Source organism: Coptis chinensis, chromosome 3 (genome assembly GCF_015680905.1).
Source record: "Coptis chinensis isolate HL-2020 chromosome 3, ASM1568090v1, whole genome shotgun sequence".
NCBI lineage: Eukaryota > Viridiplantae > Streptophyta > Magnoliopsida > Ranunculales > Ranunculaceae > Coptis > Coptis chinensis.
Window position 1 is genome coordinate 34,100,305 of NC_141458.1, and position 20,136 is coordinate 34,120,440.

General features: G+C 36.9%; 1 protein-coding gene across 1 annotated transcript; it reads right to left on the reverse strand.

Moving 5' to 3' along the window:
• Positions 1–216: 216 nt before the first annotated feature.
• On the reverse strand, positions 217–9,677 carry LOC147509270 (RING/U-box superfamily protein). The gene is made up of 9 exons (XM_086601603.1): positions 9,422–9,677; positions 8,058–8,947; positions 6,669–7,287; positions 6,481–6,564; positions 2,763–2,978; positions 1,365–1,465; positions 932–1,031; positions 697–795; positions 217–597 (listed from the first exon to the last, which is right to left on the reverse strand). The coding sequence occupies exons 1-9, from the start codon at positions 9,512–9,514 to the stop codon at positions 535–537; spliced, it is 2,265 nt and encodes a 754-aa protein (XP_086457729.1). The 5' UTR covers positions 9,515–9,677; the 3' UTR covers positions 217–534.
• Between the last annotated feature and the right edge of the window lie 10,459 nt (positions 9,678–20,136).

Here is a 20,136-nt window from a genome sequence, read left to right on the forward strand (position 1 = left end):
AAGAATGTGCAATTTTCAAATAGCAGCAAAATTTGAATTGAACTGCATTTGCATATTCTTTGCAAGAGTTTTCGTGGTAAAGGCACCTCCAAAACCTCAATCCCCTGGCTATTATAGTTAAAATTTGACCAAATTGGCATATTACACAAGCTGGATCTCTACCTATATTTATTCTGAGACCATCATCTACGAAAAGCAGAAATAATAAGACATCTATAGTTTTAACCTTTATCTATTTCTCATTTCTCTCCTTTCTTTCTCTTTCTTAACAAGATGATGAGAAACAATGCAACCGATTTCTGTTAGGATACATCACAAAACCCCAGGCCTATGGACTAATAAATTAATAAAAATCATCAAGGAAACAAAATGGAAACAAGAAACATTGTAGCAGAAACACTGCTACAGGCTGGGATGCTATATACATTGTAGGAAATATGTGGGCGCTTAATCATAACCTGCTACACTCGGTCAGGAATCCCCATCAGCTAAGCAGCAACATAACAATTCAAACAGCTCAGCCACTCACGCAAATCAAGTGATACTGCACTTGCAAATAGGACATGATGTTTTTCTCCTCAGCCATGGATCAATACACTGGCATCACAATACAAAAAACAAGAAAATTGATATCTACACCAGTTATTTAAAAGCAACTTTCGGGTACTCATAAAAAAAATTGGGGACAGAGCTTACGTCTTTATGAAATTTGTGTAAGCAGGGAAGATGTCGAATGGTGTCTCCTATTGTTGGCGTTTCTAGGCATACGGCACAAGCTTCTGCAAAGTTGTCGGTCTACAAAAGGCAAAGAATAAAAGAACAATCAGTTAAAGCATTAAGCAAGCTCAGTTAAATTTACCAACTTCATCATTTTCTTTAAAATGCATAGATATGACTCAGGAAAAAACTTAAAAGAGATTATGTATATTACCTGTACTGTTGACTGTGGCAAACCATTAATCTGATTAGAGGTTGCACCAACATGCTGGTGATTGTTCTCGTCAAGGGCCAATAACATTTCATAATCATTTCTGCACAAGTAAATTACATTACTTTCATTTTCTGGATATACGAACAGGTGAATAATTTGTGGTCCAAAAATTCACATGTAATATATAGGATTCAATTTTAAACCAGAATAAAAAAAATACAACAAACAGGAACCTTACTACCAATCATTTAGCTTTAATCACCCCATTCTCCTCCTTCATTACTTAAATCTTTACTGATGGAAAACCATTCCATAGTATCTAACTTAAGACCCTCTTGTCAGGGAAAATCCAACAATCATTATCTTACATTTCTACCGAGTACATATATTAAAACTAGAGAATGCAGATCATAGAAAATAAAAAGAATCTTACTCATTAAAATCACGTTGAGCATGAAACAAGGTACTAGCCCTCGTCACGTCCTCACTAATTCCAGCTGCAGCTGCTTCCAGTGCTTCTAATATATGAATTCTCTGCACGAAAGCAAAGTCACATGTCCTTGTATTAACTTTTATAAATCAATCCCCCCTCGCCCCACAACACACAAAAAAATCAACATACAAGACACTTGGCTCAATATTCTTTTTATTTATAATAAAATTCCTCAAATTTCAATGAACAATTTTAAAAGTGGAATGAGATTTTATCATAAGCATATAGAAAAAACATGTAGAATGGTAGGTCACTAAACTCTAGAAATTGTTTTCCTATAGATTACTAGATTTAGTGGTTTAATGGGAATTTTAAAGAATGTTTTAAACTTACACTCTTTATTTTTAATCAGGAAAGAAGAACTATATCAATTATCCAATATGACGTCTTTAAAATGATATCAGTGAGATTTAAACACAGTAGGACCCAAATCACATAAGCCAAGACTCGAGTAGGAGCCAACCCAAGAAATGCCTACCTAAAGACTTATGGGTGTGAAAAAAACCGACACCGTCCCTCTCTCTCACCATCCCCTCTCTGTTCTTATTATTCCCTCTCACTCTCTTCTAATTTCAAAAGTCAAAGAGAAACTCCAACACCTCTTTCTAGTATTTTCGTTTCTATTTCTCATTCATGTCAAATTTTTGAATGAGGAATTTAATTCTATTCAAGAGGATGTTGATAGCCCATGTAATATCGTCTTCCAAAATCTTCAAATGGAATAGATCTACCCAAATTTAGCATGAGTATGTAATAGAATTTGTGTTTTTTTGGCTAAGTTCATTCGAATTTGATTTTTGGGTTGAAATTTAATGTTTTCTTTTCTCTTGATCTAAAACCGACCAATCAACGAAATAGACCATAATGTCGGTTCAGTATTACTAGGCAAATCAATTTCGGTTCCTGGTTTTGTGAAACCATAATGTCGGTTCAGTATTGGGTTCAGGTCAAAACCAACTAAAATAGACCCATGCACACCCCTTATAAAATGATGGGTGAACTAGTATTACCCCCACTAGATGAGCCAATTAGGATTTCCCCCCCACTAGATGGGAAATTAGGGTCTCCCCCCTAAATACACACAAAAAAAATTCGGTCAACCCACTTTGACTTTTTTTTTGTGTGTATTTAGGGGAGAGACCCTAATTTCCCATCTAGTGGGGGGGGAAATCCTAATTGGCTCATCTAGTGGGGGGGTAATACTAGTTAACCCTAAAATGATTCAGTTCTACATTATCTTCTTAACAAAAAAAAGTACTCATTTTCACTCGTTAACTTTAAAAAAAAAAAAAAAAACCCATCCACTAGCAAATGTTAGATAGATTTAGGAAGCAATACCATCTCCACATCCATGTTCTGAGGAAAGTGCATGTGTCTTCCTCTAGCTGATATCGTAGGAGAGCTACCAATACGCCTATCTCGAAATTGTGCCCCTCTTGCGGAGGTTGGTGCACGACTACGAGCACGAATTGCACGATTTGTATAACGAACTGAAGAATTCTGAAGAGCTTGTGTTTGCTGTTGTCTATATAGATGTGACATCGACGCATCTCTCTGTAGAAGCATAATACCTTATAATTAGGAAAACAAACAGATATGATCAATCAAACAGATAAGTATTTTTAACAAAGAAAGAAGTGTTGGGCATTCATTCATTTGCGATTTTGTGTTGTGCAACGGATCAAGAGGTAATAATCACATTGTCAGACTAAGTTGAGAGGGGAAAAAAAGAAACTACAAACAAATCAAGAAAAATACTAAAACAATAATTAACAACAATAAATAAATTATCTCTTAATATTCAACGGAAAACTTTTCTCTACAACAAAGGCAATTTGATTGCTTACTGAATGGCAGCTATAGCTACGATTTAGTCCAAAAAGATTAGAAATCTAAAGAACTTATTTACTATAACCTTATTTCCTTTTTTTGTCCAAATTGCATTCCCTCTCAAAGTTAATTCTTTACATCTTACATGATCTAGACACAAATACAAGTCTATAACTAAAGTATGTCGATTCAAACATTAAACCAGGGCAGCTACATTAACGAAACGGACTCTGACATCATTAGATAGATAAAACCTGGAAAAGTAACACCCTTCAAGACTTGCACCAGTTCGAACCCCATGTGAATGCTATGTCTACACACTTCGTACCGAGCAAGAAGAAATAGTGTGCTACACACTTGCCAGGCTGACCTTAAAGATATGTAGCTTACTCCTTTTCAGGCCTATAAACTGAACTCAAGTCGTTTGGTATCCGCTAAGAATTAAAATTATTTTTGCCTGCTTCAGATCGTCTCTAACCATTTCATTTTTTTGAAACTCATCTTCACGCACAAGAATCAAACAGTTCTCATTAACCGAATGCTCTCACTAATGTTTGTACGCCCACCAAAGGATGATCCACGCATATTTAAGGCAAGTGGTGCAATGTATGTTCCTGATAGTAGACGTAAAATAATCAGTCAATCAGATGATTGATGGTTTCAGGCCAGCTGTTGGATGTCTGCTAACCGGTTGGAGGACTTTTAGTTCAACAAGGAGGATCAGAGTCACCTTTAAAGTGTCCAAGAGAAGCTAATATTTTTTATTTTGTAGAGAGAACAATTTTTTTTTAAAAATACAAGAGTTTAATTGTCAATGTCTCTTTTTTCTTCACTTATAATAAGCTTTTGGCCATAGATGATAACCTAATGGGAAAAAGGAAATTGACTTTTGCCCCTTGTGTATGGCCGATGAGTCAGTGAGTCACATTCTCATACATTGTCCTTTTCCTTGGGGTATCTAGAGTCATTTTGTGAGCCACTTTCGGTGTATTGGGTTGACTTTGTCACATGGGTACTTCATATTAGCTAGAGGTTGTCCTTTTTCTTAGATGAAATATTAGCCGTGTCCATGAATCTATTTTTTAGCCCATACCGTGTCCGAATCTCCAAACCGGAGTAGCGAAGTCTAATCGAACACTCGTACTCGTACCTTTGCAACACAGTGGGTCGTCAGATTTGTTGGTTCTTAGGTTCCATTCCTCTGAGGAATGTAGACTGAGGAGCATCTTACCATTTGCTATAAGGTGGGCTTTGGCTGGAGAGGAACAGTTGAAACTTTGATGTATGTGTGAATTCTAAGGCACGTGTGATTATAGCGATCAAGACTGTGTTGCATGGGTACGGGACGGAGTGTCCGGTTTGGACATGGGTACGACGGTTTGGACACGGCGAGATCTGAGAATTAGGGTCTGTTTTGCTTGTGTCCGTGTCCGTGTCCGTACCCGTGTCCGTACCCGTGTCCGTGTCCGTGTCGGGTACGCGATACAGAGAAAATTAGGGCGTACCCATGCAACAGAGGATCAAGGGGTTCATCTTCATCTGGTCGAAGTTTTGGGAGGAGGGTAAAGATATATCATTCAGGGACCTTACTTTCAGATTGGGGTTCCTTGCTCGGTCATGCATGATGACAGTTTTTTTTTCTTTTTCTTTTTCGTTATAGTTTTTCAGTTTTTCTCAAATGTGGTTCTTTCTTGTATTGCTTGTGAGATACATCTTCCTAGGAGGGTAAAGATATATCATTCAGGGACCTTACTTTCAGATTGGGGTTCCTTGCTCGGTCATGCATGATGACAGTTTTTTTTTTCTTTTTCTTTTTCGTTATAGTTTTTCAGTTTTTCTCAAATGTGGTTCTTTCTTGTATTGCTTGTGAGATACATCTTCCTAGTTGTTGTATCTCTGAGCTATGAAGCACGGACACTAACACGCGACACGGATACGACAAGGACACGCAAACACGGCATAATTCAAAAGTAAGACACTGATACGTCATGGACACATTATATATATATATATATATATATATATATATATATATATATATATATATATATATATCGGTTTGGCTAGAGTGACATCCTTATTGTACATCCTATCAAAAAGTGCATTTCAACAATGAATTAGTGTATGATTTTTTGTAGATATAATCTACTCTTCATGGATAAGATCTATACAAAAAATTAGCTCAATCCAATATGTGGAACTTTGTCAAAAGTAGTGTTTAAGTTTGCAATTTTATCTAACGGTCTAGAAATAATTTTAAGTTTGACAAAGCTAGAAATATCGAATTGAGCTAATTTTTTGTAGAGATATAATCCATGAAGAGTAGATTATATCTACAAAAAATCATACACTAATTTATTGTTGAAATGCACTTTTTGATAGGATGTACAATAAGGATGTCGCGTAAGGGATGTCACTCTAGCCAAACCGTATATATATATATATAGAGCCACATTCTTATGCGCACATTATAGCCATATGCCCATATATATATAATTGAAATTTAACATTCTCCACCAAAATTTAATCAAAATATGAACACTAGTTTTGAACATGTCCAACTCTAAAATATTAAACAACAACATACATGTCCAATAATGCAAGCTAATGCCAACGAAAGAAATAACAATTACAAAATATTTGTAACAAATATATATAAAAAGGACTTGATAATCATCAAGCGCAGTCGTGCATTGTGCCTCATTTTTCTTATTTCAAGAGTGAAATAAAACCCCTACCCAAATTGTGTCTTCTTTTAAGTATTTTAATCACTTTTTTAAAAAATAGGAATAAAATGTAGAAGTGTCCCCTGTGTCCCTAGCGTGTCCACGGAGTACCGGAAATTCTAAAAATTAATTAATAAATCCGACACTCCAAATTGAGTATCGGACACGTGTCGGTGCCCGATACGTGTCCGACACGGATACGTTGCCCCTAGAGGAGTGTCTGTGCTTCATAGCCTCTGAGTGAGACATCTCATCCTAAATAACCGACTTTATGATCATATGTATGGTCAGTCATATTCTTTGTGTTTGTCGATACGGAGAAATATAACCATACATTTTACCGGGAAAACAAAGGTAAACTCGTCTCTACTTCTCACATCCAAAGTAACACTTGTTTTTTACTTGTATAATTTAAGTCCAATTTTGATAAATTCCCGGTCCTAAAATGCCTCTAGCTATCAATTATTAACAAAATTCTGCACGTACAAAAGACCACTTACAGGATGTACCCGCTGACGCCTTAAAGAAGCAGCACGTTCCACATCCTCTTCCTGCTGCAAACCCCATGCTATACTCGCATCGATCTGTTGAGAATATATGCACACACTTTAAATACTTGCAAAACAGAAAAAGACACCAAGAAACGAATATTAATAAAATAAAAACATAATTGCAAGAATGCACAAACCTCTCCACCACCAACTCCAGGCAATTCATGGTAAAATTCTTCTTGGAGTTCACGAGCCAACATCTCATCTGCCTCAACTTGTCTTGCCCTAACATCTGAGTCATCATTATCCATTTGAGTCATATTTCGGAGACCTCCACTTTGCACAGGAGACACATCCTCAATTTCTATTACTGGATGCAAGCTGCCACAATGCCGATTACTTCGAATTCTGGTTGATCTAGCATTTGAGGGTTCCTCAGAAGGCCCTAGAATTTCTAAGTCATCAAAAATCAAAGATTCGCCACCGTCACTGCAAGCTGAACCACGTTTCCTTTGTCTTCTAACTCTCTTAGTAGCTCCATAACGGAGTCCACTTTCCCTATCCATCTCCGACCTGATATTGGATGATGCTTGAGCCAAAAATGGAGTAGGCCCAGGATTGAAAGAAGCCGCATCATTAATTTCATGAGAATGGCCAACTCCACTAATTGTCCTGGAAAGATGTCCAGCACTATCAGATAAAAATGAAGAGGTGTTGCTCGAATGATTACGTGTGCTTCTCCAACCACCCATTGCATCAAAGGCTTCAAAAGAACCTTCAGTTCTATTAGCTTCCACTGTAGGATTTAGTGAACTTCTGCAAATAAATACAACATTATCAATACATAATCATGAGTTGGAAGAAATAAAAGCACGACTAACCCATTATGATTTTCATTTCTACAAGGAGCGTAAACAAATAGCCACGGAGTATTGGGAAAAAACACATTGAGGACCATCAGTATGGGTAAAATTTGTCAACTACTCTAAAATTCAGTATAGATATTATAGTACCATACTAAGAATGTAGATGTAGCACAAGAGCTACAGTCGCTAAGCAATCTATAAGCAAAAGCGTGTGACAGTTTGCCTTCAGCCTTTTACAATGGGATGGTGCAAGGAGCAACTTCAACCGTGAAAGAAATTATCATCAAAGTCAGCATAACAAAAACAAATGGAAGTTATGCAAATATTCACCTAAATGTGAGGATATATTTATTGGGAAAAGAAAAAAATCCAGCTATATGGGTAAAATAACTCAGAGGACAGTCGGACACACTAAAAAAAAGGCGCACAATGAATTTTCAACTTCCATTTCACACAAACATTTCAACGAGGAAAATGACCCGGGAGAGGGAATGGATAACCCAAAGATCCTTTGCCATATCCCAACCAATTTAAGGCTTCCTTGACATAACTGCACTTTCTAATCAGCAAAAAAAGTAAAATAATAATCTATAAGAAATTACGTACCAAGTATGCTACTCAATCATACAATGCAGTAAAATCTAATATGGTAGCCATATGACATGAAATAATGCATAACATAGTCTATTGCATGAAGTTTGTAAGGTTTCAATATCATACTTTCGTGCTGAAGATTCCTCCATTACCCCTTTTCCTTTAACTCTATCAGTGTCTCTTTCACCTGGCACGACCCCAGTATCAACTTGTCTACCATCTTCGTGACTCTTGACATGGCTTTCAGCAATGAGTTTAGCCTTCGCAACATTATGCGGAGAGATGCATCCATTTCGCACCAGCCTCCTCTGCCCACTTTTCCTTGGTAATGTCGGTGAATGCAAAGATCGTGACATGACCGGTTCTGTGTTATGCTTGCCGTCACTAGGTATGTAAATCCCTTTCCCACGATCCACACCCATAGAAGAACTGCTACATAATCCCTCATCAACATAGCTCCTGTCATCTTGAAGTGAAGTCTTCTTTCTCAGATTTCTACTAGCACTTACTGGGCTCGACATCAAATCAATCACTTTCTCCTTATTTTTACCAAGGGTTTTGCCATCAGCAGCTAATAATTCAGCAATACTAGAAGTACCGCCATCAAGCTTAGCTCTATCATTACTGGGCGTAATATTCTCACTAAAATGAGGTTCTGAAGAACCTTTACCAGACATCATCCTCCTAAAAAGACGACTATTCAACGAAACTGATGGACTATCGGCTAAACTAACAACGGGGTGACTATTTTCTCGACTTTTATCATGAACACCAATGTCCCCACGGGGTCGAGAAAACAATCTCCTATGCTTCGGATTCTCAACGTTCAACCTACGGTGGTCCCTTACTCGAACACAACCTCCTTTATCCAATAAGTTTGAAATTCCAGAACTTCCACCACCTGACGAACTCTCGATTTCCTCAAAATTTCTGCGGCCACTGTTAATTTTTTGTGTAGACAATCTATCTGGAGTATCCGGAATTGTTATCGGATCTATATCCATCTGATCCATATTCTGCATTTAAGCATTAAAAATCACTTAAGAATCCACATTGCAAGAAAAGTGATACAAAATTCATTAGATTTATAAGTAAACACTATAGGAACATCCCCGCACACCAATTCTAATCCGTTATATGTTCGTTCAATTTTGATATCTTGTAATTGTTAATAAATTATTAACGACACTACCGTCTAAAATTGTACTAATACAACTTTCTGCAATCAAAAATTCAATTGAAACAACAACAATAATAATATTAAAAACAATAACAATGATAATAATATAAATAATAGTAATAACAATAACAATATTAATAATAAATAAACAAAGTTCAAATTATAATGGTAAACTTTAAAATTAGTAAATAAATTTGGGACAATTAAGGCCTAAATAAAGTTTAAAGGATAAAAAAAAATTGTAAAAATTGAAACTTTAATTCATACCATAAAATTAAGCACAAGAAAAAAGAGAGGAGAGAAATTATACCGAACGACGATCGTTTAAATCCAAGAAAGAGAGAAGATTTGAAGTAGAATTAAATAAATCAGGCGAAGAATCAGGCGAAGAAGAACGAGCCATACACCAAAAATTCAGCCCAATCTTTTGTTTGGAAGTTTCTAATCTCTTCGTTTCAATTAGTTTAGATTCTTACACGTGTACGGTTCTTGTGTGTACGGTTCATGGTAATAAGTTGTGGTCATGTGTATGGTATGTATTGTTTTGGAGTCAGATACTCAGATCTAATGTTGGATTGTGTTTCGGATCTAATTATGGTTTTTTTAGTGGGCCGTAATCATTTTGGTTTTTTAATGGGCCGGTGTCATTGGGCTTCAACTTTTTTGTTGCATAATCACGCCAATGTTCTGTTTTCCAAACTCGGACTATCATAGACCCTTGTTAGCAATTTGCCGAATTATTCGATCTATTCGATCGAATTTTTGAAAGGCAAAACGTATAATATTTCCAAATATTTGAAAAATTCGGAATAATTTGCGATTTTTTGCCTTGAAACGTGTGATACGGATTTTGACAAATTTTTCAAAAATTTGGCTCAAAAAAAAAAAAAAAAAAAAAAAAAATCGGTTGCACTTTTGTTATTTTTATATACTTTATGTCATCACTCTTACTTTAAGTCTCCAACTCTTACATTTTTAGTGATAAATTAATCCAAAAGCTTTGTTTTTATACTTTTTTGGCAATATTTAAATTGTCATGTCATAGTGTATATATTTTGAAATTTGAACGGTAATTTCAATCCAAAAACAAATAAATGAAAGTACTTATGTGGACCATTCAATTGGTTTCAATATTTTTGTGGCTAAATTGTTTAGATATGTTTGTTATGTTGTAAAGAAAGAATGACAACTATTATTAATATTTATTAACATATAACATCACGAATTTTTTATTTCTAAATTTTTGCAACCAAACGTTTTAAACGCGTATTAATTAAACACTATATAATTGCCATATTGTGAATTTTTTACCAAATATTTGACCGTATCGTTTTTTTGAATCATCGAATAATTCTCGAATTATTCCCGTACCGAATTTTTGCCATATCTCGAATTGCTAACAAGGTCAGAGACAGTGCCCCTAGTATCCATCAACAGACTAGGTACATCAAATTTAATTATATAATCCTATTTCTTAATCTATACCTCATGCAATTTGGTTGCGAAAGGTAAAGAAGTACCAAAAGAAGATTAAGTAAGACATGTGACAGAGAATAATTAGTGGATTTATTAGTGATACATGATGTCGCTATACTTTTTTATGTTCAAACTTGGATAACCATATTAGGTATGTCAAGTTGTAGAATCAACTAAAACTGAAAAATACTGCATATTATATATATATCGAGCAGGTTCCGTTTACCACACTTTTTATATCATGGTTTATACTACACTTCCTACAATATGAGTTAAGTGTTAATAATTTGTGGATATGATTTACTAATCATAGATAACATATCCACAAAAAATTATCTCATTTGAAAATCTCTAACCTAATTAAAAATTGTTGTCGACTTTGAATTTCTTTTACTTTTAACGGCTCAAATTTTTTGAATTTGTAATCATCTTTTGATATAGTTAAACATTATCAAATGAGTTGAAATTTTATATAAGTGATCTTCATGGTTAGTTACGTTGAACACATATACAAAAAACTAAGTTATAATTCACATTGTAGGTAAAATTGTAGGACATGATATAAATTATAGTATAAAAAGTGCGGTAAACGGAACCTATTCCTATATATATATATATATATATATAACTACAAATCTAAACCACTATGAATTAAACTATAAAGTTGGAGTGATGTCCTGCCAAAAAAAAAAGTTGGAGCATGATGTGATTCATGTGAAGTATGGAGTAGACTAAAACCGATGAGTATAATCCTTATAAAATGGTTAGTGAGATGAGACGTTTGAACTTTGAAGCCAGAAATGTCTCCCGAATTTAATCTGACAATCCCCTAATCCCTATTCACTCACTATGTTGCATGAGTCATACCCTTATATCATAGAGCACGTACTTCCCATCAGACGAGGGACACCATTTTTTAAGAACAAGAAAATGGGCTCAGAATCCTTTCCTCATTTTATTCGACTTAAAAACCAGGGCTATCTAGAAACTGTTGGAAATAAGGTTGGATAGATGCCCACCAAGATAAGGATAAACCACTAAGTATAGGACTCTATCCTATTAGATATTAGATGAGTATATGACTCTATCCTATCTGATATTAGATGAGTATAGGACTCTATCCTATCTGATATTAGATGAGTATAGGACTCTATCCTATCCAATATTGAGGAGGTGGGAACCTCTATAAATAGACCCCCCACCTCTCACATATTGATAATCCAAACAACAAGAAAAGCTCTCTCTCCTTTAATGGCAGCCTCCAACATTTTCTAAAGTAGAAGCCCATTTTTGTGGAGATTCCATAGGTGGTATCCTCCCTAGCCATTGTCGGAGTTCTTAGTTCTTGGTTTCGTGAAAAAAGGTTGCTTCCCGCTCGTGGTTTGAACTTGACTCCAAAAAGTTAAGAAGAAGAAGATCTTGAGTGTGCCAAGAACATCTTCTCCCCGTAGATCAAAGCTTGGAACTTCAAATTGAAAGTCGTGACCAAGGTACGATATTCTGTTTCACGCTAGCTATTTTTATGCATGTGGTATAACGTAATTGTATATATCGTAGGAATCATGCATGAGATATCGATAAAATCCTACATTGGCATCGAGCCAGTTTTCCATGGTTTGCATGCTTTTGTTTCATGGTTTTGATCTTGTGATCTACAATTTTTGAAAACCGCTGTTTTTTTCAAAAATCTTTTAATTAATTTTTAAATAATTAGGTTGTTTAAAATTAATTAGATATTGCTTAATTTTTTGCAAAATAAATTATTTATGGGAAATAATTAGTGGAAATTTTTTTCTAGGAAATTTTTTCTTAGAAATTTTTACATGGAAATTTATTTCTGAGATTATTTCTCTACAAATTTTAGGATTTTTTTTCACATGTATTTTTCCACAATTAAAAATTGACATTAGGATGTTTATTTTTACCATGCAATAATTATTTGAATCTGGATTTTTACTATTGCATGTATATAAAATTGTTTGTTTTCTATCAACGGTCATATGAAAACTAAGGCACAATGCCTAAGTCACATAAACCCGAAACTTGTAGGAAAACTGAACCAGATCTTGGGAGACGGGCTTCCAAGAAACGCATGACTGCTAAGCAATATAGGAGAACTTTCAAAAGTACTATCTTGAAATCTGATAAGATAGAGACAGAGCCACCATCACCAGAATATACACCAAAGAGCCCCAGTCCTATTCAGGATAGGAATGAGGCTCAACCACTTAAATCTCTCCTACATCGATTATGGGACGATGCTAAGGAACCAAATCCATATGATGTGTCATCAGGGTTTATTTTCCCACCTCACGGGGAAACAGAGGAAGTGGCTAGTAATTTTCAAATGGCTGATAGTGACTGCGAGGATGAGGATGACTCCCCTGGGCACCCAGGACGCTTCTATGTTCATGGTTAACTAGCTCTGTTTAGTTCTACATTGTTTTTTGAAAGATAGGAAACTCCTTTTTGTAGAAACAATTTTATGAAATGGAAATTTAAGTAGTAGATTTTTTGCATATTCTATGTTATTGATAGTCAAATGCATTGATTTTATTTAATGGCTAGAATCATGCTAGTAGATTATCATGATCATCTCATATGTGAAAATGTGGATTACTTAGATTTAATTTAAGAGATGATTCTTATTCGTAGTATCTTATTTTTGGAATTCAAACTTGATAGAATGGCATCCGATGGAAAATCCCCGTTCTGATGCTACCTGAAAAGGACTTGTTAAACGATAAGAATTACTTAACTTTGGTCTAGGAAAGTTAGGCTAATTCTGGCAGATAGGAAGGTCATTGATGTAATAACTGAGACAGTAGCAGAACCTACCACTGAAGGATTAACACAAGCTGCTTATACTGTTGTACTTAAAAAGTACAATGAGTATACAAGCAAAGATAATGTTGCCCGAATTGCCATACTTGGCACCATGAGGAATGACTTCATGATGCGGTATGATGGCCTTGGATCGGCTAAAGAGCTATGGGAAGCAGTAAAGGCGGACCTTGGGGGTACGACTACTGCACAGCTGAGGAGGCTACAAATGAGCTTTTACAAATTTATCAAGCTGCCCCATACCTTTATGACACAACATTACACGGTGATGAGAAACATGGTTGCTGAGTTAGCCCAAGCAGATCTGTCCCGTCGAATGAACAACAAATTCAAGCTGTCATTAGGTCTTTACCTAAAACTTGGGAATAATTTCGTCTTATCTTGACGCATGATGACAGTATCACAAACTTTGCATAGGTGCAAAGGAAATGTGAGCTTGAGGAACAAAGGCTTCTCAATGAAAAGCCTGTTGTTCAAACTGAAGCAAATGTTGTCAACTCCAAAAAGAGGAAGGCTCCTTGGAACAAGAAAAGTGGAAAAGGGAAAGGCAAGGAAAAGGCCAAGCCTAACCCACGAAAAAGAAACCTAGGAAGTCGATAGACATGACTAGTGTTGAATGCTTCATTGTCATCGATGGGACACTATGCTAGGGCATGTCCTTCTCCGATGTGAGTTTTACTTTAAGCATCATTGTCAATGTGATAAGTACTATCATCTTTGTCCCGATTCATCACAATATTGGATTGTAGATTCAGCAATGCATGCACCACATAAAACGGGATAGGTCCCTGCTTTGAAGATTTCCGGAAACTTCCACAAGGAACTCGGAGAGTCCACATGGGAAACCAAAGTGTAGCTAATGTTTTGGGCACAGGCACTTGTAGGTTGGATTTTGGAGTGGGAGATCCATCCTTATTGAAGAAGTACTCTTTGTACCCCTCAATTAGGAGAAATCTTTTATCGGTTTTGAAATTACTTTAAGAATCCTATGTGTTTAATTTTTCCCAGAACTCGCTTGAGATATCTTTAAATAACAGTTTGATAGGTCATGCTTATTTAATGAATTCTTTTATGACATTACTCTTAGCACAAACTGAGGTTTTATGTCTAAAATGGTTGGTTGCCAATTGTGGCATGCTAGACTAGGACATATTGGACCGATGGGATAGACCGCTTAGCAAGGGGGTTGTTAGGTAACTTAACCTCTGTTAAAATGGAAACTGTGAAAGTTGTCTTCTTTGGAAAAGCCACCAAGAAACCTTTTGGGAAAGCCCAAAGCGGCAACTTATCCTTTACAACTTATTCACTCGGACATCCGTGGACCAATGAATGTAACAAAGAAGGCATGGGGCTTTTTATTTCATTACCTTCACAGATGACTATACACGCTATGGGACCGTGTACTTGATGTCTCACAAATCGAGCGCCTTGGACTGTTTTAAAAAGTACAAGAACCTAGTTGAGAATCAACTTGATAGACAATAAAGGCCTTAAGAACCGACCGTGGACGTGAATATCTTTCTGATGAGTTTAAGGAACTCTGTGAAAATAAGGGTATAGCTAGACAGCTAACTATTCCTTATACCCCTCAGCAGAATGGTGTCTCTGAGAGAAGGAATAGAACCCTACTGGACATGGTTAGATTTATGATGGCTCAGGCTAACTTGCCTATCTCATTTTGGGGTGATGTATTGTTAACGGCTGCGCACATACTTAACCTAGTTCCTTCAAAAACTGTTGACAAAACACCCTATGAACTATGGACTGGTAGACAACCCGTTTTGAACTACCTTAGACCATGGGGGTGTGTCTTTGCCTTTGTCACTTCTCAAAATCGAGAATTTGGAAAGTTGAGTGCTCTGGAAAGAAGTGTATCTTTATAAGATCTGATTGAGACTTCTAAGGGGTATGTCTTTCTAGGGGAGGATACTCAAGGGCATGTCACAGAAATAGAAGCACGTAACGTCAGATTCTTAGAGGATCAATACCCAATGAGGGGTGAGGTTGATAAGGATATACAACTTTACGAAGTTGATAACCTTATAACTGCTGATGAACAAGGCGAAGATGAAACTTTCATCAACCCTGATTCTAGTAACAATGGCATTGGTCAAATGATTGATCAATCCCAACCTCGTAAGAGTGTTAGAGGCCATATCCCCAAACGTCGGTTTGAGATTGAAGGGGAGATAAATATGACCAATGCACTTACAGAAATATCTGATGAACCTAAAATGTTCAAGGAGGCTATTTCTGGGTCCAATACAAGTAAGTGGATGGAAGCTATGAAGGAAGAATTGGAGTCGATGAAGAAAAACAAAGTATGGGACTTAGTTGATCTACCTCCAAACAGGAGATCTATTGGGAACAAGTGGGTTCTCAAGATCAAGAAAAATGCGGAAGGGAACATAGACAAATTCAAAGCTAGGCTTGTTGCAAAAGGTTACACCCAAAAAGAAGGAATAGACTATGAGGACACCTTCTCACCAGTAGTGAGATTTGCCTCCATACATCTCCTCTTGTCAATGGTTGCCCATTTAGATTTAGAGCTTTACCAGATGAATGTCAAAACTGCTTTTCTCAATGGAGAATTACAAGAGGAAATCTATATGGATCAACCCAATCGGTTTTTTCAATCAAGGGTCGAACACAAAGTGTGTAAACCGAACATATCCATATATGGTTTAAAACAAGCCTCTAGACAGTGGAATCTGAGATTCCATGAAGCAATGCTTCAAGACAAATTCGAAATGGTAAATGAGGACCATTGCGTATATGTCAAAACATCTAAAAATGGTTTTGTGATTCTATCTCTATATGTGGATGACATTTTATTAGCAGGTAACAATAAGACATTGATAAATTCCACTAAGGAGTGGTTGTCATTAAACTTTGAAATGAAGGACATGGGTGAAGCTAGTTATGTCTTAGGAGTTAAAATAACTCCGTGATCGCCCAAACGCTTGTTATCTTTGTCTCAGGAGACATATATCAAGAAGGTTTTGGAAAGATTCAACATGACCGATTGTAAGCAAGTGGATCTCCCAAGAAGTCTAGGAGAGTCTTTGAGTTCTAAAATGTCTCCCAAGAATCCTACATGAAACTCGGGCTATGAAAAATGTACCATACTCAAGCGCAATGGAAGCCTTTATGTATGCAATGTTGTGGTACAAGGCCGGACATCCGCTATGCAGTTGGGTTAGTATCAAGGTTCCAAAACAAATCCTCGGGTCGCATTAATCGAAGGCTCATCAAGAAGATAATGAGGTATCTAAAAGGCACCGTGGACTACTCACTTGTCTACCAAGGGAAAGATCTTAAGTCGATTGGATACTCCGATGCCGACCGGGTCGAGACCTTGATGAGAGGAAGTCAACTTCGGATATATACCTACATAATGAATGGAGGTGCTATATCCCGGAGCAGAAGAAAGCAAACTTCCATAACACTTTCAACTATGGAAGCCGAAAGTATATTGCATGTTGCTCCGCCACATAGGAGGTCGTGTGGCTCGGGACGATTCATCAAACACTTGCCGGTGTTCTCAAGAGTCAAACCAGTTCACATCCGATCGACAAAGATGGCTGCTCTTGCATATGCTAAAGATCCAAAGTACCATGGAAGAACCAAGCATATAGAGTTAAAATACCACTACGCATCTACAAAAATGATAATTGAAGAAGAATGTGGTTCTACAACATATATCCACCGATCGATGGTTGCGGATCCACCGACCAAACCTATTCCAAAGGAACTCTTCCTTGCACATGTAAAAATGCTTGGGTTAAAGAGGATGTGATTATGTTAAGAACACTTTGATGGTTTAATGAATAAAAGTGCATTCTTTCCGTGATAGATTGCATTCTCATTATAATCGCTTTATCATCTCATATGTATGTCAAGGGGTTGACCGGTTCACTCACATGAACAATCACTTCCATTTTAAACAATGGGAGTTTAGCTTGACAAGTCACTAAACCTTATAGGAAGGGTGGACCTAGTGCCGAGTCATGCCCCTTCTTATAATTGGATAAGAAGAAACAGGCTTCATAGGGAATATTCTGTCTAAACCTACAAACGGTTGTTGCCAAGTGGGAGCATAGTATCCTTGGAATTGTCATTAGGGATGACAACACTTGCATGGTATGAGTGGACATACAGATATCTATTGTTGAGTAAACAAATTAGATACTCTTGCCATGACATGTTTTCACACAACATGTGTATAGTTGACCACCTGAGAGCAAGAAAAGAAATATCTATAAAATTCTTGCTATGTGAGCTCTATTGATATATTTTTTGTTTTAAAACATATCGAATGGTACCCTCCTTGAACTTTTGACCTTGTCAAGAAAATAAGAGGACTACTCATAACTTTGGTTTGCTCCCCAAAAGCTCTTACTAAAAGGCTGACTAGATGCATACTGGGAAGTTAGTAGAACTCTGACGACAATGACTTGCGTGCAAAGGGTAAAAGAACTGAAGGTTTATTACACAATCACCGGATTCTACCCGCCGACAATTGATGATAATTGTGAATCATGTGATACGTTTTTGACTTTATGGTGTGGACTCATAGGGATGAGTGCTATTTGTCAAAGTGGTGAAACAAACAGATCTTGGGGTATACACACACTCTCCGGATATTAGGTTTTCGGATTCATCTTTTTAAGATCACTTTCATGGTAGATCACCGTGGTCGCGCTTTTCATTGCGACTTGCTACTTCACAGATATCATGATACGTGTGCTAGGGGTCACACGAACCATTTGCCGTGTGTGAGACACACAAATGGCTAAGCATTCTACTTAAATGCTTCTCTTAGAAACCTTCTTCGCCCGTTGTGGGCGAAAGTGGGAGATGTTGGAAATAAGGTTGGATAGACGCCACCAAGATAAGGATAAACCACTAAGTATAGGACTCTATCCTATCGATATTAGATGAGTATATGACTCTATCCTATCCGATATTAGATGAGTATATGACTCTATCCTATCCGATATTAGATGAGTATATGACTATCCTATCGATATTAGATGAGCATAGGACTATCCTATCCATATTGAGGAGGTGGGAACCTCTATAAATAGACCCCCACCTCTCACATATTGATAATCCAAACAACAAGAAAAGCTCTCTCTCCTTTAATGGCAGCCTCCAACATTTTCTAAAGTAGAAGCCGCAATTTGTGGAGATTCCATAGGTGGTATCCTCCCTAACCATTGTCGGTTCTTGGTTCTTGGTTCGTGAAAAAAGGTTGCTTCCCGCTCGTGGTTGGAACTTGACTCCAAAGAAAGTTAAGAAGAAGAAGATCTTGAGTGTGCCAAGAACATCTTCTCCTCCGTAGATCAAAGCTTGAAACTTCAAATTGAAAGTCGTGACCAAGGTACGATCTTCTCGCTTTCCATCTTGCTATTTTATGCATGTGGTATAACGTAATTGTATATATCGTAGGAATCATGCATGAGATATCGATAAAATCCTACAGAAACATTTTTCACCAATAAGGCAAAGGGCCTTGGCGCCTTACATGTAGAGGGAGAGAGTGTAATGCAGCCATGAATACCTTGCCGGTATTTAGAAGTAGCACTGTTTCTAACAACTCCGCAAATTGTCCTTGGCTACATTATTTGTTTCTCTTCTTCTCATCCCACGTAAGGCCCAAGTGACCCCTGTCGCCACTCTGGCCATGCCACAAGAAATCAAGTTACAAAATTCATCAGAGCCACAAAAGGACACTCCAGGTTTCTTACTCCTTGGTATATTAATAATGGGCAGTCTGATTTTCTTTTTCCCTTGTTCTTCTTCACTCATGTGTTTTTTGGCATTTGTTCCATTCATTTATGGCAGAAGAATACAATGAACTAATTAAATAGTGTTCATTATATGGCTATTGTAATCTGCGAAGTTATTCATGCATCAACAGTAGTTTTCATTCAGGATACCATCAGTCAGTAGTGTATATGCTAGCTTACAAGCAAGACCATCCCAAAAGATGATGTGCATGAGGTCGATCATGAGGAGTAATGGAGTCTTGAAAAGGTCAAAATGAATAAGATGTTCTTTCCAAAATGATCGCTCAAGCTGTAGTATGTCCTGACTTGTTTACTTAGTGCTCAATGCTTAAGTGGGTATGCCTGCTGTATAATGGCTGTATCGTAGGTATGCTTTCAAGCCCGGACACCCAGTTAGCAAAAAAATTCAAGCAAGTGCATGCAGACACGTACAAAAAAAGGATCTGAACTAAGTGCAATATATGGAGAAAGAAAAGCTTAAAATCATAAAATGACCAAGATGTTCTTTTCAGATGAGGTCAGACGCAGGCGGTCACATTTCTCTACTTGTTTACTTATTCTTTGATGATCACTTGACCTAGCGATTCCTCTAGCCAAGTGTGCCGCCAGGGAGATTTATTTTACGCAATTACGCGTGTGATTGTGTTTGTTCACAGCAGTATATATCCAAAAGTTTTTCTTGATGGAGGGATTGGAGGCTAGTTGCCATAGCTAGTTTTTGGGAGGCCGGCCATGACCGTGTCCCTCGAAATACAGAATGAAGGGACAACTTCATTTTTGTAGTGGATGAATTAAATCGATATATGTACATGGAACCTGATCCAATGTCCGAGTGGATTTAGCAAGTCCTTGCATAGGCCATGGCACTAGGCGTGGATTATTCCAAATTTGGTAGCATCACTCAATGACC